The sequence below is a fragment of the Eufriesea mexicana genome, unplaced genomic scaffold, assembly GCF_001483705.2.
Source record: "Eufriesea mexicana isolate 0111107269 unplaced genomic scaffold, ASM148370v2 scaffold481, whole genome shotgun sequence".
Lineage (NCBI taxonomy): Eukaryota > Metazoa > Arthropoda > Insecta > Hymenoptera > Apidae > Eufriesea > Eufriesea mexicana.
The window spans coordinates 48,519-70,701 of record NW_016908629.1 but is presented as its reverse complement, the minus strand read 5'-3'; the positions used below and the strand labels follow the sequence as shown (position 1 = coordinate 70,701).

The following is a 22,183-nucleotide window of genomic DNA, read 5'->3' as shown; positions in this document are numbered from 1 at the left end:
TCGTAACGCTAATTACACTGCTGTGTTTTCAGGTTCAGCTTTGACCCCGAATATTTCTTTACATCCTAACCTGGGTAAAATTCATTTCGAATAATAATAATGTTAAGACAATCAGTCAAAAGTATCATATCTTTTAACTATTAATTCTCAATTTTTAGCTCGATGCTCTTATAAGAGACTTAAAAAATTTGGAAATTGGTGGATCAAAAAATTTTGGTCCAATATCAAAAACTTCTGTTAGAAAGATTGAAAAAGGGATTTACTATTCAGAAGCGCCTAATTTGGCTATAGGATATTCCCTTTTATCTTCACTCGTGTCAATCAAAGCTATAGTTCGTTTCAATTGCTTGAAACGCTCTCTGTATGCAGATGTCCATGCAAATTCGATGTAAATGAATATTTATTCTTAGACTCTTTAATGATATGAAATCTACAAACAAAACGAACGAAGATTGATGATTTTGTTTATGACATATGTTGCATTTCAGTAATTAAAACGCCGGTTAAATAGTTGAATTAGATTGCGCAACGAATGGGTCATAAAGACGTCTTTTAAGTCGATAATTCCTGATAACTCGTCCAACAAATTGACAGGCATGTTTCTCCGTGTGTATGCTTTCCGTGAAAGAGCACAATGGAAATTACATGATAATTTCTCTGTTATTTTCCTACGTTATCTCAGGCCGCCTTACCATACAAAGAGTTTTAATTATATTACAACTTAAGGCAAACTTACAATTAAGTAAATGATGGTAGAAAGTAGCACTTAAAATAATGTTTACTTTCTTCGACATTATCGCATAATTATTGTTCATCTGTATTATTTCTTTAATTGGCTAATAACAGGTATTAAGCAATGTTGCACAATTGTATATTAATTCTGTACTCTCATGTTTTACACAACGTGTTTGGTGAGCTGTATATACGGTGTTCCAGAATCTTTTAGCTAAACTTGATTAGTATAACCTATGAGCGAAGATAAAAATTGGGTACATACAATTTTATAAAATTATAAAGTTCATCGTGTTCCATAACCTCTCTTTTCCAATCGAGTAACTTCTTTCAAGAAAGAAATGCAAATTGTCGAATACGATTTTTTCTTCTAAAGCTTAATTTTCGAGAAAATCGATTGTGAAAATCCATTGTGCTCACGATGCGTTCAAATATCTACACGATGTTTCACGCGCCATTTGAGTAAAATAATCAGTCGATAAAATAGGACACTGTAAATTGAGCGGGAATTTATGACTCACCCTCGTCGTTTAAATTTTTATCAGAAAAATGTAACATAAAATACGAAAGGAACGATAACAGACTCGTTCTTAGCGGAATAGGAGATAAGAATAGGTCGACTGTCAGTGTAATTGCAGTAGGCCCTCGTGTATAGTACGACACTAGCAAAACGTAGTTCCGTATAACATGGTTAGGAAACTGCTACATCTAGCCTACAGCAAAGTGATAAAATTTCTGCAACTAGTTCTCGTATAAAACGATAGATCAGTGCAACAAGAAATAGAAATCCATAACTATAATTGAAATCTTTTTATCGGTAAGTCTTGATAAATCTATCTTAACCCATTGCACTACAGTGGCGAGTCTAACTCGTTACGAATTCTTCATGGCAAATCTCGTGATTATAAGCTATACTAATCACTCGATAAAATTTTATTAAATTTTTATTTAATTTTACCACGGATGAAAATGGCGTATAGTAGTTAACTAAAATTAAATGCGACCCCAGTGTATAATTTTTCGTAATTAAATTGTGGTACAAGGGGTTAAGCACTTGGGCGCTAGTGTAGCTTATTATAGAAGAAACCACTTCCAAAATGTCGGTCATTCCTTTCGATACAAGAATTGCATTTATTTATTTATTTATTTATTTTTAATAATTCGACGCTAAATCTGTCATGGTCTAAACGATCGTTTTTAATCTTTTGGTTAAGAATTCTGCGCTCAACGATTTCTATCTCTTCCACTCTGTTTGTTGTAAAATTCACACATACATAATCTATCTCGTCATCACGACAAATTTGTCCGACTGTAATAATTTAGTGTTAATATAATAGTATATAATTCAATGCATTTAGATATTATGAAAAGATTGCTTTCTCTTCTTTTCTAAAGATTAATCGTGAATTCTAAGACGCATTGTACGTACAAGTTCCACATTGAAATACAAATTTCTCATTAAGAACGAGGCTTCGGAGCTGCCTGTTAAAGTAGTTTAACTCGGTACCACGGTGTGTCGCGTAGGTTCTTGATTACTTCTCACGATGATACTATTTCGTCACAATACTCGGCACGTTCGCTCGCTTTGTTGCTTTATTTCTTACAATTGGACCGAAATAGGGCAAAGAACACTCGAGAGATTTAATTCTGTCACGCAAGCGTCGCGTTTAAAATAGTAGAGGATTCTTCGAGCCATCGTTCGAAAGCAAAAGTCTTGTCTCTGATTTCAGTTCGCATTGCGAACCCCCCTTTTCATTCGTTGGTGTTCCTATAGAAATTTCTGAATTGGTCGAGGATTTTCTTACAACACTGACTCTAAGCTACATTTCTTGTAATTCACAGATTTAAATCAACAGGAAAAGATATCGTATTGCTTAATAGGAAAATTTTGTCAATTTAATTATATTCTAGTAACTTTGTTTTATAATCTAGAAATATTCTAGTAACTTGCAAATTACTAGGAAAGATAAAGATATCTCGAGGTACTTCGATTTTATCAGATTGTAAATAACGTGATTTGGTAATCTTCGAAATCAAAGTCGGAAATTTAAAAAAGGGAAAGATTGACTTAGCAAGAAGTCGTTAAGAGATTAAATTCTTCCTTCCTTTGATAACTTGGATAAGAGATTTTTCTGTACCCGAAGAAGGTTCGACGAAGAACGTGAAGTGTTCTGTTCGCATACGTGCTGCACGTGACTAAAATACACTTCCTTGCTTGGTCGTGTCGAAAATAAAGATTCTACTCACGATGAATCGATTTCGATGTTCTGGAATCGTTGGAAACTTTATCGTACAAGTTTCTGGTTAAAAATTATTTAAAAAATTAGCAATATGAAAATCTTCCTTCGTTAATTTTTTTTTTTATTAATTTAAATCCAGCAGCATGAAAAAGAAAGAGGAAAATAATCATCATCAATTCAATTCTTTGCACTCGAAGATTTTTTCGCTGTAAAGAAACAGCAATTCGAACCTTACCTCGGATTTTTATAAGCTCGCTGATAGCTTTTATGCTAAAATAAAAGAAGAAAATTATACGTGTGCGTGAGAAATGAACAGAATTATTTTATTTCAGTATTTCACGTTATAGTTGTACTTAATATAAGGATCGCCTTTTATTCCTTATTGAAGTTACAGCGTTAAAACAAATGGCGGCTGAGAGTCGTCTCTCGAGTGCAAAGGGTTGATACCTACAATTTTTCTAGCACGAAAACTCGAGTAAGGTCTAAAAATATTTCACAATCATCAAAATTAGCATACTCTTAGCTTTCCAAGTAATTACCAAGTATACAAATTCTGGAACAAATAAAAGATCGCGCGTAAATCGTGTTTGCGCATTATTGTATCCGTTAGCAGCAAATCGAGCGGAACGCCGTAGTCATAAGAGTGCCACTGAGAAGCTCGAACCGAACTATAAAACTATAAAAAGCCCGCAGGATATTGAGATTATAACATCCGACGGAACAATCATAAAAACACGTAACGCGATATCTCTATATCGAATGCTTGCCTAGACAGTCAGCAAGGTTACAAGAACCGCAGCAGCCTCTTCGCGCTGATCCTCACGATCAAGTTCACCCAAGTTCATTACCACTCTCCGAAAGAAAAGGAAAAAAAGAAATCCTTGATCCAACGTTTCTCGTTTCCATCGTGGAACATGCCAAAGTTCATCGACATCTACGCACAAAAATGATTCTCTTCCCTCTTCCTCTTCCACATCCCCACCTGGCTCTCCTTATCTTAATTCCTCGACCATGCAGCAGACGTAACGGGTCGCACAATCGGGTGAGTCAGAATCCGATTCACGGCTGTGTATCCGAGTTTTACTCGTTTCGAGCACTCGTAAAAACAGCTGTCCGTTCCGCGATAAACGGTTTACCTGATCGTTCCCTCGTCACAGACACGCTCCGCGACGGGCCCTCTATACCTACGCGTTTTATTTGCACGGCAGCCCCACAGGCTTATCTTTCCAAATGGTAGCGTAAGATGGCAGGATAAGAGGCTGGCAGGAGAAAGGAAACGAGGGTTCCAGGGTGAAAGCTAGGCAAATTCCGTTGCTCTTGTCTTCTCTTATTTATTCTTTTTCACCGAGGGATTCGCCACAAGCTGAGAACTACCGGTGAAACTAGACTCGCGACTTTAATTCGAATTCGCGCCGGAAGTCTCGCGTTGCTAGATGGCGCTAGAGTCGCGCCGCTCGGAATACACGTGTTAGGCCGATTTCTACGAACAATCCACGGGTAATTAAAGAAACGTGGAATTAACGATGATCGAACGATAAGTGGATAAAGGAAGCCAGGTTTTTTAAGAGTCGTATGTAAATCAGCTCATCAGACTAGGAAGCAAAACGTGGCTAATTTAGTTTTTTAATTTTTCCATCTTCTTAAGTCTCGTAATCTGATCCGAACGAGACTTTGTTAATGCAAATATATTATTATTATTAATTATTGTTAATTATATATATTTTCTTCGATTTATCGATAAATTTCGCTTTGTCGGGCTGTGTTAAACTTCGATGAAAGAAAATTCGAGAGAATAATATTTAAAGGTTAATTCCATTATTTCAATTCCGATTTGCTTATGAGGAGAAACTATTCGGGCTAATTAAGGGAAATAAATTGCTCGTAATCAGTGGCAATGCAGAAGTAGGACGTAATAACGCAATGTTGAGAGATACGAGACATAAATTTACAGATTCATCACCGTGTAACTTTCAGCTTACACGGCGATACAGCAGATTAAGATGGTACAGTTTTTCAACGTTATCATTACAGAACCATTGATCATTATCATCGTTACGAAACCCGGGAGTTTGATTTTCATATTTTCTCTTTTCTCAAAATCCTCTTAAGCTCCGGCACGGTGCTATTTAATGCTATTAACAGAATAAATCTCCCCGTGTTCAAGATACACGATAAGAAATCACGCTGATGATAACAAACGACTTGATGATGTTTAAACAGGCAATAAGACGAAAATGCAGAATCGAGGCTAACTGAACGTACTGTGAATCACGAGCCAATTAAGGATGATTCACCACGGCCGCCGTGCCACGTTAATTTCTTACTTAATATGCGATTTACGGGTTGAATAATACTTCTCGACGCGACGATAACGGAATTACGATTTAATGAAAAAACCGTGGCCTGTTCGGGGAAAATTCTTGACTGCGGAACGGAATCCCTCGTCGTGAACGATTTTAGAAAGCTCTCACGCAGGATGTGGACGCGTACTTGTCGCGTTTATTTGCTATCGTTCATCGCGAAGGAGTTGAATAACCGAATGAAAGTCAGTGGTTTGGGACATACCAAACTCACGTTTGCCGATAAAATAGCTCCTGAAACGAACGAATAACTCCCTAAAATAGCACGTGAAACGAACGAATAATTCCTTAAAATAGCGAGGCATTCTTACGACTCGTGTTCATTCATTAGGTTTCTCTTTATTTCCTTCCAATTTTTTAATTCTCTTGTTCCGAATTATAAATCTCCTGTTTCTTTTTACTTAGAATTTTGGAAATTTTTAAGGTGGGGGAAACAAATAAGACTATATCGTAATTATTGTTATAAATAGTATCGTAATTGTGACGAATTAATTAGTTAGTCCATCAAATTTTCTTTGACGAATTTTTCTCTTTATCCGTTTTGTTTCGTTTCTTCGAGTTTCCGAATTATATTCGAATTTCTTGGAGTTATTGTCAAGTATACTGCAACTATATAAATTCCAGCTTCATTTTTGTGATATTTCCTCTTTCTAGATTTCCTGCTTAGCGTCTATTGTATTTTTTGGAACGTGAAATTATCAGATGGTTGCTTTTATTCTTGCAGAATGCTAAAATCGATGGCAAAGTGAAAAGAAACGATAACAAGCGCCTATAAGCATGAGCACAGTAATATCAGAATCACGCCATATTGCGGGGCTGTGCGCTGTGCTAAAAGACTCTGCAGCCTGAAATTATGCCATTTTTTTAATGTTACCGCAGTTTCCGAATTCTGAATCAACATTTTGCTACACTTCCAATTCTAATTTCTTAATGTATTATTAATCTAATATCGCATTGAATTATTCCACTTTCATATTTACTCTATTTATGACTGACTCTGAATTCGACTTACATCTAGATACTAAACGCGTTGAGAAAAGTCGTTACACTATTCGGATAGACACGGTTACAATAGAAATTTGAAGTCAAACTGTGTGAAAAGCAGGAAACCCAGGAGCATGATCGTAAAATAGAAGAGAAAATCAACTTATAAAATCATTTTCGACTCTCTCGTTTATGTCTTCGGTGGCTACTCCTGATGATAAATTCTACCTTGAATCATAACTCAACAATGATCTCAGAGCAATTTACATATCTTTGCTTGAACAAGTCTTCTACACACTTTCCTGCTAACAGTCAGTTGTATTTTAACAGCCTTTGCTATTATCTTCGATCGTACCTGGCTCGTTATAGTTTAAAAAGGCTCCAAGATAGTTCCAGGATCAACGTTACGCATGGTTATCCGTGTTACCAGCCTATTCATTGTTCTTGAACTTCTGAAACGCCGGAGAAAACAGGGTGAAAGTGGCAAAATTCCCCGACAATGCTTATTCTTTGATTAAACATGCGGTCGTTAACGATCTTCACCGATCTGGCCCCATTATCCTGGCTTTAATGCGAGTTCCTCAGAAGTCGAGAAATTTTAAGAAAATATCACTCACGAGGCACTGGGACATGAATATTTTTCCATTCTAGATATTACGATCTTTTATATTCCTAAAATATCGTTAAATAGCTATTTTTCCGATTATTCGTTGATACTCTTCTTTCGGGAAATGTACTTGGTGCATTTATTTCAAATTAGATCCAATCAAATTGTAGAATCTGCAATTTTGAAAACTGTTACTCGAATTCTGGAAGATCTAAGGTACAAGTTTCAATTTTTACATAGATTATTACTCGCTTCGAACGAGTTCTTCCTATTTTATATGGAATATTTCTCAATTTATGATAATTCCTGCTCCCCGATTAAGCAGCCAATTTTTAGAAACCTCCGCTAATTATTATTCCCATTCGCGAGGCTCTCGAGACACCAATTTCAGTGCCTGTCTCTCATCAGCATTCGTTTGTCGCAAATTCCTGCACACCGATTAAGCACACGACTGTTAGAAATCGTATTTTCAATTGCTGTTCGATCGAAGCAAGTTCCACCGCTTTCACGGAGTACCCGATGCTCCTTAATTTATTTCTAAAATGCCAGCTGGTCGATTAAGCAGCGAGTGTTTAGCAACTTCCACTAATTACTATTCCGATTCCGCGAGGCACTTAAGACACCGATTTCAATCCCTGTTTCTGATTAGCATTCGGCTGACGCGGATTCCTCTGGTTCCGCAGGATGTCCCGGGCGCCATTTTGAGGACGTCGCAGTTCGCGGCAGCGATGACCTTTCGCTGGCCCAGAACGCGACGGGTTAATTGCTTCTAGCACGCAGCGGCCGTGCCTCGTCTAACGAAGCGACGTTTAAGCCGCGATCGCAACGCAGCGACGGACAGGAAGCTCGAGAGGAACGCCCGTGAACCTGGGAGAAAGTGCAGCCGATCGACATTGCCGGGCTTTCGGCGCGCGAATTCGAGCGGTACATGCTTTCCCCCGGCGACGTTTGTTTGCTTTGCTTAAAGAGAGCGAAACCGACGAAAACACAGGCTGCCGAGGCCTAAATTCGGTTGGATAAAAATGAATGGACCACGTGGGATACGCGCAGTATACCCGGCCGGGTGGTGTTAAGTCCGATATCTCGCGGCTGCCCCTCAGTTTTTTTGGATCAGTTTCAAACGTTTCGCGGCGGAATTAACTGTTTGGCTGGCGGGAAGGTTCATATCTTTCTCGTGGTTCGTTGTTCTCCCTTTTCCCGGGTTTTATCGAGTCAGTGGGATAGAGAAGTGCGAGTTTAATATCGTGATTTACCAGAAGAAATGGAGATACCGGTATTTAATGGTTTGATATGCAATATCGTTTCTTCGAGCGATATTTGTGTATCTTAAAATTCTTTCTGTATTTACGTCCAAAGAAGCGTGATGTATCGATAGTCAGTTGCAAATGACGAATATCGTGACATTAAAAATGGAGGTATTAATGGAGGAAAAAGTTTGTACAATAATTACGAATTCGTAATGTCTTTCTCAAAGGATGCACAGTGTGCTGAAGCAATACACGGTGATCGAGTTTATTAAATTCTACGAATAATAGTGGATAATTGATTCATTGGGTGGTTCATTAAACTGTGGAACTTGAAGCCTATTAGCATCCATTTATCACAATTTATGACTTGGACAATATGGGCTCGTATTATTTCGATATTCTTTGAATTAATGCAATGCAACGTTTAGTCGGAATCAGATTAATTTCATGAATGAAATGTTTAATGGCTAAAATATGACTCATCGGTTATCAGCATTCGAGTATCTGATGTTCATTCAAAGAATTCTTACGTTCTGCAGATATGAATTTATTTTTAGCACAGGCAATTGTGACACTGTATTCGCTCATTTTGTCTGCATGAGGATGTTACATGATAAGGACGCACTGCCTACGCTTCGTTATATAACAAATTATGGTCCAAACAGTACACTGATTGTCGTAATAAAATGGCAGTATCAAATATTTGCATATCTTGCTTACGTTTGCTCTGTCATTATTTAAATTTCATTGCCTTACGTTGTTATTATAAATCACTTTACATTCTCACGTTTCTAATTTTCTTCAATTTTTCTTGATATTATAAAATCTTTGAATCAAGCTTTTCGAGTATAATTATACGTAATATATGTATATTTACGCATTTGTTAATGTTTACGTGTGTGTTACACGTAAATTATACATAAATTATGCAAATTACACGTACATGTGCCTAAATATGCATAACATATATACGTCAACTAAGTTAACAAGTATATAACACGTATGATGAACTTAGTACACAATGAATTATTAAATATTGGACTAAAGAATATCGTGCCAACTCGTGCCGGCTTGTACCGATCGAAGCAACAACCACATTCCGCTTGTATGCAGAAACATATCGATTGATAGCGTCTAATTCTCGCGATAAATCAGTTTTCGATTATCACTGAGAAAAGTATTATATCTGAGAACAGAAAAGAAGTGGCTACCGAGCAACGTTGAAAGGAAGAATAGAGGTTGAAAACATTTTCATAGAAATTGCAAACGTTGCGTTACATCTTGTTACCCAATTCTCTGCAATCTGACTTTTAATCTTCTCCTTGAATACTTTATCCGAGACTTCGTTGCTTCTTGGTAGATTTATACTTGACGTATGTATATCTAGAGACTTTTCTGCGAAAAAATGTCGATACATTTTAGCAACGTATAGGATACTTGCTATTGTTCCCTGCCAACATCTTTTAATTTTAATCTAGTATCGAATAATTTAGAATATACTCCTTAACAACCACAATTTTGAAAATTACGAAAACAAAAAATTTCCTATTCCACTAATCTGACAATCTGACAGTGGGATAATATATTTTCGCACTTTTCAAATGTTAAAATTAATTTTAAGTTATTACGAATACAGGAATTAATAATATACATAAAATCCTACAACTCGTTCCTTATTATCCTGAAATCTGTACCTAGCGAAAAAATCAAGGCACTCAGAAAGATCATCCTAAAATAAATATCCATTGAAAACCACTTGAACCAACACCTACCGGCTTCCTTTCATCTCTCATTGTTAACAAGTCCTTGCTCAAATTGTTCGTGCAAATTCTTCAAATAAATCAAAATACAAGAATCATCCTAAACAAATACCCATCGAAATATGAACACCAGCTGCATCTGCAATTCATTCCGGTTATTATTGCAGGAGGACTCGGAGGATTGTCAAAAGAGAGCGGAAAGATTGCTGTCAGGGGAGTGTCGCGTGTCTCAGGGGCCGGTAGGCGTCGGCGTGGAAGGTGTCGGCTCGTGGAGGGCCCAGCGGCGCCCCCACGACATCGAGATACCTACGCCCCTGGCCGGCGTCGCGGCGCACGAGCTGGAGTCGTCCGTGGACGGCGCAGCGTTCAACCCTGTCGTCGCAGCAGCGACGATATCCGCGAGATGCTCGCTGGTGAAAAACGCTCTGAAAACGCCTCCATCCTCCTCCACTTCTCTGCCCGTCAATGCCCACATCAGGCCGAGGTTGTACCTGGGCTCCGTGATCGCTGAGACCAGCAAGGAGAATGCCATGGAGCCGGAAGTGAAGGAGGAGGACGAACGAAGGTCGTCCACGCCGAGCCCCGAGGTAATCTTTCATCTTCTTCCAATTTTTCCATTTTTTCTATCTCGATGTACTTATTTCATTTATCAATTCTTCTCCTTCTTCTTCCACTGCTTGTTTTTCTTCCTTTGTTTTCATTGATTCTTGGTTAATGCATGATACGATGTATGATTGATAGGTTTATGGAGCGATAGCGGAGAGATGACACTGAAATTGATCGGACTAGATTGTGTGCATATCTTTTTCGTTTGCTGAATGGTGTTGCACGGCTTTGTTTTTTAAACTCGAAGAGAAGCCTGTAACGCACAGATAGAACAGGTGAATTTGAGTTGCTGAAGGAATGCGGCTTTTCACTGCAACGGCTTGGTTTCTTTGTTTATGCAGGTTACTTTGCGAGGGATTCGGAATCCTAGGAAAAATTTCATAATTTCTACTTATCTGCGGTAAATAGATTAGGGAAATAAATTAGTACTCACTGCTGTTAATTTGTAGTTTTTTAGTGTTTAAGTCTTGGATAATTTTTTTGTAATTTCTATATACCGCTAGTGTCAGTGATAGAAACAATGTTACTATTTACTATTATATTTCATTACCTTTCGTAATAACGGAATGTCGTCGTGTCATTCGACATTATGTAAACTCTTATTGTCAGATAGCAACGATAATTGTATCGAAGATAGTTAACGCAGTTCCTAAAAGCACAGGCGCAACGTCTAGTTATCTCTGCATAACGAGTGTGTAAATCAATTAGTATCTATGGGGATGCTCGAGAGTGTGTAAACGAAAATGCGTGACGTGCAAGATTCTCCATTAGAGGGAAGTAACAAAAGTTACTTGTTTACACAACTGTCGCCTCGTGCTTGACAATATGTTTGAAAGTTTGGCATTAGGAATTGTGTAAACATTGCCTGTTCCCTATAATAATTATGATAACCGTTCAGCATGCTGCATTCTTATGTAACTAGCTTTGAGACACCTAAAAAAATTGAGGTTATATTAAAATTATATACGTCGACGTTATTTGCTATAATTTTGGAAGAACTGTATATCGTTCTTTTATGATTAATTGGAATGTAATTTTAAAAAGAAATGGTTGGAAACCACTGGTATTGCCTCGTGCTTGTGGAGTACGAGTCCTTCGTATATACACTTCCACCAACGTAGCCACGTATTGATTTTACGGAGAGCTCATTCTGTCTTTCTCTAGCCGCGGCTATACACGTTTACTTGCACGTATATGCATTTCCTCTCCTGCTTGCGCTTCTTATCTCTCCGCTTTTCTCTTTCACCGCCCTTTTAACTCGCCCTGTCACCCTAAACATTTCCGCAAGAATTTATTTCGTTCGTTTCCCGTACTCTGCGCAAATACGTAAGGCGCTTAGGGTAGGAACACCGATTATTTCACGTCGGGTAGTTTGGAATTAACCTCGTGGCTTCCGTTCCATATACAGCGGGAAATTCGAATCGATTCAAAAGAAATTTCATTTTTATAACTTATTTCTTACAAGGATGATTATATATCGCATGGTAAATATTTGTAAGTACTTCAGCATACCTTTGTAAAGGTTTTTATATCGTAGATATAGGAGAAATCATGATTTTATGGGCTCTAAAGAATTTAAGAATTTAAAGAATAGACAAATTTTTTAGTAAGATTAAAGTGGATTAATAGATCTCAATAAATCAGTGGAAATATTTGATTATGTTCAGCAGATATATGCAAGAAGAAATAAACGTTACAATGAGGGTGGAAGCAGCGAGGAAGACAACAAACCGGATACATCCCTACAGGGTCACAGATTACCGTCTTCTTATCGAGGAACCTGGCCCATCAGAAGAGATGCATGGGCCAATCAACAAATGGGCTTTTCTACTCAACAAAGCACATCAGCCACTGTACATAATGTAAGTTATTTTTCTTTATGAATTATACTAGAAAAAAATAATATTTATTTCTTATTTTAATGATAGTAAAATATACCTCGTTATTGAACTACAGAATTATTACCTTTTTGTACACTTGCATACATTAACTATTTTAGTTTAATTATTATTTATTATTTTCTTTTTACTGCTACTATATATAAATGGAGAATAAATAGCCTCCAAAGAAGTAATTATGTTAAGAGAGAGAAAGTACGTGTAGTAGTACAAATGTATATATATGGATCATACACAATCTGAATGGACAGAGCGACATTAATAAATACGTAACCTGTCATAAAGACTATGCTGAAACGGGAGCAATGACCTGCGAAAAAGAAGTTTGACTCATCATGTTAGCATTACTATACAAGCGATCTACGGAACGAAAATTATTATTTATGATTAGACATGATTCATTGTGATACAAATTTATTTAATTGCCTAATATGTTATAATTAATGAATATTAATTAATGAATATTAATTATAACATATAATACTCGTAATTAAAAAGTAGACGGTTATCATATCTCTTGCAATCTATGATATAAATTATTTTCTTTTATGGTATATTCGAAATAGGTTCGTTAAGAAACATTATTTAAAAAAAGAAAACAGTTGTTTACAATTAAGCACAAAGAAAATGGAATAAAAATTAGTTAAAAAATTTTGTCATAAACTTGATAGAAATAATAAAAAAATTTCAATTTAAAACAGATATAAAAAGTAATAAAGTATATACTTATTATTGATATAATTTGGAAAATATACAAATTTTTTAACAATAATATTTTCTGGTAAGTTTTCTAAAAATATTAAAAAAGGATTTATATTTTCTGTTGCTATTCTTTGATAAAAGAATAGTTAATCCTCCCCCAGTAGTAAACCCTCGCACTAACATCCACCCTCTCCTGCAGGACGTTGCCAGCGTGATGAGCTTTTCCTCGAATTCGGGTGGGGCTCTCAGCTGCTCCTCGGAAATGCAAGGCGATCGAAGGCTAGGAGCGAAAGTAGACGTGGTTTACAACTTACTGGGAATGCTGGGTAGCACAGAAGGTCGAGAAGATATGAGCGCGACACTGCTCTCTATGAGCAATTCGATAGACAATTGCCTCATAATGAGACAGTCAGGATGTCTGCCGCTGTTGGTACAGCTGATTCACGCTCCGGGACAGGATCCAGAAACCAGAGATAGAGCATCACGAGCTTTGCACAATATAGTGTATGCCAAGAGTGACGAGAGAGCTGGACGTCGGGAGGCGAGGGTTCTCCGATTCCTGGAACAGTTGCGAGAGTATTGTCAAGCTCTAAGGACATCCTTGGAAACAGGGCAAGTTCCTGATGATTTGGAAAGGCATCCTGGGCCAACGATAGCAGCACTGATGAAGCTTTCTTTCGACGAAGCTCATCGTCACGCCATGTGCCAACTCGGTGGACTTCATGCGGTTGCAGAATTGATCGAGATGGATCACATGGCTCATGGAAGCGAATGCGATGACCAAAACTGCATCACCTTGCGTAGATATGCCGGCATGGCTCTGACAAATCTGACGTTCGGCGATGGAAACAATAAAGCATTACTCTGTTCCTTCCGGGAATTCATGAAGGCTCTGGTCTCGCAATTGAGAAGTCTGAGCGATGATCTTAGGCAAGTTACAGCATCTGTTTTGAGAAATTTGTCATGGCGAGCAGATACTAGTAGCAAACAAACACTGAGAGAAGTTGGGGCGGTGACTGGTTTAATGAAGGCTGCGATGGAGGGTAGGAAAGAATCAACGCTCAAATCGATATTGTCTGCACTTTGGAACTTGTCAGCACATTGTAGTATCAATAAAGTAGACATTTGCGCCGTGGATGGAGCACTGGCATTCCTCGTAGATATGTTGAGTTATAAAGCCCCATCTAAAACTCTAGCTATTGTAGAAAATGCTGGTGGCATTTTGAGAAATGTATCTAGCCACATTGCCGTTAGGGAAGATTACCGAGCCATTGTAAGAGAAAGGGGGTGTTTGCAAGTATTATTACAACAATTGCGATCACCTAGTTTAACCGTTGTTAGTAATGCCTGTGGAGCTCTGTGGAATCTTTCAGCTCGATGTCCACAAGATCAGCGTTTATTATGGGACCTGGGCGCTGTTCCAATGCTTCATAGTCTAATCCACTCTAAGCACAAAATGATTTCAATGGGTTCAAGCGCAGCCTTGAAAAATTTACTCAGTGCCAGACCAGGTTGCAACAGCCTTGTTCACTTAGACACAACAGCTCGCGGATTAGGCCTTCCAACTCTACCAACTCTGGTTGCCCGTAGACAAAGGGCTCTTGAGCAGGAAATAGATCAAAACCTGGCCGAAACTTGCGATAATATTGAACCTAGCACATCTCCGACTAACAAAGATGATAAATTTTCATTCAAGGTAGAACGCAGCTTCTTAGGGATTAACACGCGCACTTTACGCTCCTATCAGTTGCACAACCAGCCCAGCACATCCAACATAAAGTGCAACGGAGTCGCCAGGAGCGAGAGTAGGGACTCCATGCGCTCCATAACAAGCACTCACTCTGACACTATGTTCGAAAGAGTAAATCGACACGTATTGAATGGACTATCACCCACTGATATTCAGATAAAACAGCAATCCTCGTCTCTACATTCCGCAGTCGGTTTCGACAACGGAATATCTAGTGACAGTCATACGAAGACATCTTCAGAGAAGAAGTACACGTTACGTTATAAAAACGCCATTCCAGATCGTCTAAAGTCATCGGATGGTTTTAATGGTCTTGGTGACCTTAGATGTACCAATTCTACCATTTCGTGGTCTTCGGCTCCAGACCAAGAATCCGCCTGTTCACAAAATTTGCTGCACTCCTCCGTAGAAGATAATTTGCCACAGAGCATATCCTCTGCGCTGAAGACTGGCAGCCAATCTAGCATTTCCGAGGAAACGGAACTAAACATTTGCACAAAAACGGAGTACGTGACCACAAAAAGTGGAATAGAAACATCGTCCACATTGTCGTTCGTTAACAGCAATTCTCCCGTAAAAGACACTATCAACATTGGAAATGTCTACGATAAGACTGTACTGCACCAACATAATTCGTTGAATACTATACAACAAGCTATTTCGCCAACCGTCAGTCATCGAACTGAAGGAAATTTATTCAGTGATTATGCTGAGACCGATTTGGATCAACCAACTGATTATAGTTTGCGTTATGCAGAGCGAAGTCTAGAAGACGAAGAGAAACCACATTCCCATTACTTTACAAGCAATGATCAGGAACTCATTCACGAAGATACAGTGAAGACTTATTGCACTGAAGGAACACCGCATGGAACGTCTTTGAATTCTTCTAGAGCTGCGTCTGCATCCGACTTGCAGGAGGATAGTCGGCAGAGGAGTTTGTTGAAGAAAATTCAGGAGCAGAGTAAATTACAGGATAAAGACGAATTAAACATAGAAGACACGGATGTTTCAGATGAGAAGAAGAGAAGTCAGGCGTCGCATTATTTTGAAACAGATATCAAGAATGACAATGTCGAGAAAGATACTCGTGCCTCTGCAAAAAATTCAGTAAGGTTTGTATATTTGTATATGATAATGAATCTAATTAAAAGTTTTTTATTAATTAGTATCTTAAGAAAATATTGCAAAATTCATATTTGTTGATAGTTTTTAATTACATCATAACCATAACTACAATCATATTCATATTTCCTATCAATTGTTTTTCTTTTTCATTTGGAATTACTTAATATGTGTAATACGTAAGAAAATAAATAAAACATCTTTGTTCTTTTTATTGATAGCTTAAGGACTACACTTGCACAAGTACCTACAAGCAGCTTACAGTATGATGAAGGTGATAATATAGCGTCCAATTTCACAAAAAATAAGCCAGGTAAAGAAAATGTGTGAAAATTTATTTTACATGATATTTAAAATTTGCCTAAAAACAAAATTTTATGAAAAATTAATATTTTGAAAAATGAATTCTTATTTTGTTATAGATATGAAAAAGAAATATGACACTCAAAATGGCATGTTCGAAAAGAACGATAAAAATTATCCCAGCAACGGAGTTAATTCATACGTGACCAGTGCACTGAAGGCTTCTAACGATTCAGGATGTAAGGAATTTGAACTAAAAGGAGATACCCGTAACATGCCTTGTGTATTAAATATAAACAACTCTTCCGAATGTTTAGATCAAGTCAGTGATGGTGATGAAGACGATGAAGATCTACTTACAGCTTGCATTAACATTGGAATGCAAAATAATAGGTAAATAATTTATTTACTTAGTTACTTATTTTATTTATTAGATTTGATTATATTCGACGTTATTTTATATTCATTAATAACATATTTTTATTACTTTTACTGTTCAAAATAATAAATAACTAGGAAATAATTTATGTATTATTATTCTTTCTAGGCACAGGCATTCATTTATAGGAAATAATTTCGAAAAAGTTCCACGAAATGAAAGCAATTTAGCCAGGTACCAAACAAGTGTTGCACTAGATCAAATGGAATGTAATTCATCAGTCGATTCTACCATGAACAGCCTTGATATGAAACGATGGGGATCTGAAGAAATGGTAGATCCCGATATTTGTACAGATAATGTTAATGATAATTCAACAAACATGAATATTGAGTCAGATTATAGCCAAAATACAGCCAAATTTATGGAAAAGGTAAAATATAAACATTATGTCACTGTATAGTCAATTTTGATAAATATAATTAACATATTTTAACATTTTTTATTTAACATTTATTCGGCTTTAAGTAATTTACTATACGTAAATATATATATATGAACATAAATTTTTGTTATTTCAGGTGGTAGAAACTAAAATTCCAATGCAACAGTCAAATCAAGTTTTATTGAGTGAATTAAATAAGGTAAGAAACACTCAACAGAATTTATTAATTGGTGACGATGATCTGTGCAATTTTTCATTGCCTTCAAATTTGAGAAATAGCCCAATACTGCATGAAACGGTGGTTTTCAATACGGAACCTACTCAGCAGCAATATTTATCTAGTATCGATACTCAATCAAACGAGGATATGTCGTCTTTGATTCATAATGATCTTATTGAAAATGATCAAAATATAGATGATGATTCTGTTAAATGGGAAAATGACAAAGCGCCAGTAACCTTCAAAAATAAAGTTATTGAGAACACATCTATGCAGCAGTCTTATACAAAAGTAACAGATTCAGAGAGCAGTGAATCGATCGACTTTGTAGAGCAGTCCGAACACGCACTTTTGGAACTGTGCATACAGCCTGGACTATTGAAAACCATGGACAATATTCAGCTAAATAGAGCTACAATAAATAAAATTATAGATGAATTTGGAGAAAAACGAGTTAGCAGTTCTGATGAAAGCAATAAAATGTATAATGACATATGTGAAGTAGATGGCATTAATAAAGAAGAAGTTGATTTGAAGCATAAATCTGCACAAAAGCTTGTAGACTCAACAAAAGACATGGAGAAAGAAGATGTATATCGACGTCAAAGGGATCCTGATGCCATGATTGCTTCATTAGATCGATTAACTGCAACTCTGGTACAACAAACGGAAGCAATCCGAGAACAAGATTCGAGCGCAGTGAAACAAAGTATTTTAAGTGATACGTGGAACGAAGATTCTCCTAACGATATCTCCTTTCCTAGCATCAGTATCAGTGCTCCTATAATTGCCTCATTTAAGAGTGATATGCCAGAAGAACAAGTTACAATTTCTTCAGAGTGCTATGAAACAGCAAGTAGTGAAAATGGACACATGACAAGCTCAAAAATTATTCAAAGAGAAGCTATTAAATTAGCTGAAGCAGTGGATGCGGAAATGAACAGACAAAACGAGCTGGACACAACCAGTATGACATCCATGGACTTAGAAGCAATTAAACCCCCTTCCTCAATGGGAAGCCTATTATCACTGACTGCAAGTTATGCAGGTTCAGGTGACTGTAGTGAATCATTCGTTAATCGAGACAGATGCAATTCTGCTTCCCTACCTCCAATCCAGGTGAAGAACGTATCTTCGTCAGATTCTCGAAGCTGTCGCAAGAAATCTCTTCCTCTGGGTGTTGTAGCCAAAAGAGCTCTTAGTCAAACTCAGAGTCATACTGGTAGTTTGGAAAATTTGTTGAATGAGTGTACTGGTTCACATTTAGAAAGTGTCAAACCACCCTCGATGATGGATGAATTACCGGACGTTGGTGATATGGAAAATAGTATGTTGAGCGTGGCAAGTATCACATCAGAAGTGGCAGACTCTAAGGATCAAGATTCGCAGAACTTAAGTGGAAGTGATGCTGTATTTGACTTACTAAAACCTGTTGCAAATGTGCTTTCGATGACGTGCATGCGCTACGCTGAAGCTATGCAGAATAGTGCAAATAATAGTCTGAGCGAATGTCTAGAAAATATCAATCCCCCTTCATTGTTCAATGAAGTCTGTGAAATGGATGAATCGACAGTCGAACAAGCCTCAGAAACTGTATGTAGTGACACGTTGTGCATTGACGCGGAATTACATACCGAAGAAGCTCCGCACCCTGTTATGATAGACAGAATCGACGAAACAGGCGATACCGATGAGGCGGTTACGCCAATTTCGTCTGAGTATTGCGTCAGTAGCTCAGCAGAATCCACGCCTAGAAAACGTTTGCACAGAAATCTAACACCGAAACAAAAACGAACCTTAGCCAAGGAAAGGTACAAGACATACACTATAACTGCAAAAATCGATAAAAAAGAAGGAGAACAGCAAGAAAATGTAGTAGAAGAAAAAATTCAACGAGGTAAATGCTCTCCTTTCTCGAAATTGACACCTAAACAACGTAGACAAGAAGACAGAGCCAGGTTCCAGACGCAAGTATTGGAAAATCCCTTTCGTAACATAAATCAAGATCAGAATAATCAGAATAATCAGAATGATCATCAAGAAGTTAGTGTTACTTGTGAACAAGAGAATTCTGAAAAGCCAGCAGGAGCAGTGTCTCCTGTAAAGTCTGCTATTCCTACATTGTCAAAACTATCTGCTTGTAAAACATTGATTAAAAAACGTACTGAGCAAAAAAAAAATAGGGAAAGGTATCGTACAAGAACTTTGAATGAATCAGAACGCGTATTTAAAGATTTAGAAAGTAATGTCGATGTAAACGCGACAGAGGATAGAGTACCAGATTCAACGCACAATATCGGATCAGATGAAATTCAAACAATGTTGGAACAGAATGCAACTATCGTATTAAATACATTGAACGAATCAAATAAGGCAAATGAAATTGGAGAAGACGGGTTGCTAGATTGCGAGACTATTAGCTTAGTGTCAAACGAATCGGAATCTGAACGAAATCTACGAATGCGATTTGTCAATGGCGTCTCAAAAAAATTAATAGGATCATGTACTCGACAGATAAATAATGTACAAGAACCACAGGATGTCCATAAAGAAACAAATGAGGTTGAAACACCCAAATCACAAGAAGACATCAGGTACACCGACAATGTGGAAACTGAAAGCGAGGATGAATCAAATAATACCGAGGGACCACCTAGGGAGACAAAAAGACCTCGAATAATTAAACCAGGCATGGTAAGAGATCCTAGTAACGATTCTAATGCTACTGACAAATCAGATCCAGAAAGTCCGAAGGCTATCCGAGGCAGAAGAAAAGCTCTCTACTCGAATCCAATTACACGAAAACCAACGCCACAGTCGTCTCCATTGAAACAAATAAACCCAGTTAGCGGGATACCTATAGGTCGTAGTAACACTTCACCTATTGTAAGAGCAACCAGAGCTACCGCGCTCAGACAAAATAATAATAGCTCACATGTCTCAACAAGAGAATCTGCAAAATCAAATATTAAGTCTAAAACAACTCTTGGTTCAACAGATGATAAAAGAACAAAAATTCTATCAATGACAGCAAAAAGAGCTTCAGTTCCTCAGAAAGGATCATCGTTAACATTCACAAAATCTGTGAAAAGACATAGCACACCTCCAACATGTTCTTCCTCGAATTATCAACAAGAGACTAAGTCAGACGTAACAGTCAAACCTCTGGAACGACAAGGTACGTTTACCAAAGACGAACCGGAAGTGGAAAATGCGCCCACCGTAGTTTCTTCGTCTTCTTCCCCGATAAAAACAAAGATTGCGAAACCTATCAGAGGGGCAACATCCAAGGTACATCCAGCATCGGGGAAACCAAAAATTTCACCAAAGACACATCAAGCGCATCAATCGAAATCGTCAAAGGGAAACTGTTCAGAAAAGATTCCATCTCCGAAAACATTGCCGTTACTAGTAGCCCCAAAACGATTACCTACTGGAAAGGTGACTGCAACTCAAAAAGTACCAATTAGTCAAAATACTGCACAAGCAGAAAACGGTAAAGTCTTTCGTAAAGTCGGTCCTCTTGGTCAGAGATCCAACAGTAATTCCAGTATCGTTTCAAACTCGTCAACTGGAGTACAGACTAGAAAATTAGCAAAGGAAGCGACTAGTAAAATTGCAAGCCTTTGGAAGAAAGTAGAAGAGAGCAAAATTAAGCAACGGTTTGAGAAACCAGATACTAGGCAATGGGTACAGCCTGGCAATTGTGCCAATGAAGTGGATGCTCCATCTCCAGTGAGTAATCCACCAGCTTTTAGATTATTTCGTAGTTCAACGTTTGAAGGAGTGCCCCAAGAAAATGATCATCCTGTATCAGCTTTGTACAAATCCAAATTGAAAAGGCCATTGGTAATGGGCGTGCAACCTAGTAAAGTGAAGTACAGAAACTCTTGTGACTTAAGCGGAATGAACGCGAATGATGCTCCTTGCAAGATACCTGTAAAGTCTAACGATACATCTACGTACAAGAAAGACGTTGTGGAAGTAGGGGAAACCTCAGTCGTTCTTCGAAAGCCACAACACACCGAGTCCTCCACAGTAGAAGTGGATCCTACAAAACGAATATCACGTCTTGGTTCCTTTATAAGAGTAGACTCTGCAAATGCAGAAGGTTCTACACAAACGTATGTTAATGGGGCTGGTGTACGTATACCTGCGTCCGCAATTGTACCACCTTTTAATTATAACCCGAAGCAAGATATCACTTCACAAATAGCCAAAGTAACGCCGGACGAAACTGAAAGCAAATTCAGAGTGACAGATTGTCATAGCGACATAGTCACAGCTTCTACGAGAGTAACAACAGTATAGGAAGAGCCTGTTATGAAGTAAACAACTTTTTCCGTAGTATCGCTTTTCTGTTCCAGGCTAGTCATTGTATATTTGCTTTACTGCTGTATTGATCGAAAATCAACACACAGTACATATTATGAGTACTCAATAAGTAAGTTAAAGGTTTTTTTTTACCTCGTCGTTTAAAGGGCACCGAAAATCTTTATGGTATCTCACTAATTTTTACACACTGAATATAGGAGAAATGATCATTTGAATATTTTTCTTCATTGCATTTGCATTGCAATGCATTTTCTTTTTAAGAGATACGATTAAAATGTGACATAGCCAGAAATCCTGATATATCATTCCTATTCACTTTGCGTGTTGTATATACATATATTGAGAAATTCCATGATAATGAAGAAGATTTAAAATCGGTAGTACGTAGCAGTAATTACGCTCGATTATTTATTCAATTTTGTATATATTGAACGTCGATGAAGAATGTAGAAAGTTTAGTGATATATATATATATATATATATATATATA

General features: G+C 37.5%; 1 protein-coding gene across 5 annotated transcripts in view; it reads left to right on the top strand.

Annotated features, from left to right (window-relative positions):
* The window catches only part of LOC108545528 (uncharacterized), a 44,513-nt gene extending 22,640 nt beyond the window's left edge, over nucleotides 1-21,873 (top strand). For 2 of the 5 annotated variants that reach the window (XM_017897196.1, XM_017897198.1), the window contains 7 exons: nucleotides 10,098-10,517; nucleotides 12,204-12,398; nucleotides 13,336-16,001; nucleotides 16,233-16,324; nucleotides 16,434-16,707; nucleotides 16,862-17,126; nucleotides 17,275-21,873. In XM_017897196.1, coding sequence (XP_017752685.1) covers nucleotides 10,098-10,517; nucleotides 12,204-12,398; nucleotides 13,336-16,001; nucleotides 16,233-16,324; nucleotides 16,434-16,707; nucleotides 16,862-17,126; nucleotides 17,275-21,669 — 8,307 coding nt within the window. In that variant the 3' untranslated portion in view covers nucleotides 21,670-21,873. The remainder of the gene's footprint in view (nucleotides 1-10,097; nucleotides 10,518-12,203; nucleotides 12,399-13,335; nucleotides 16,002-16,232; nucleotides 16,325-16,433; nucleotides 16,708-16,861; nucleotides 17,127-17,274) is intronic. The other 3 variants (XM_017897200.1, XM_017897199.1, XM_017897197.1) reach the window with 3 other exon arrangements.
* Nucleotides 21,874-22,183: the final 310 nt, after the last annotated feature.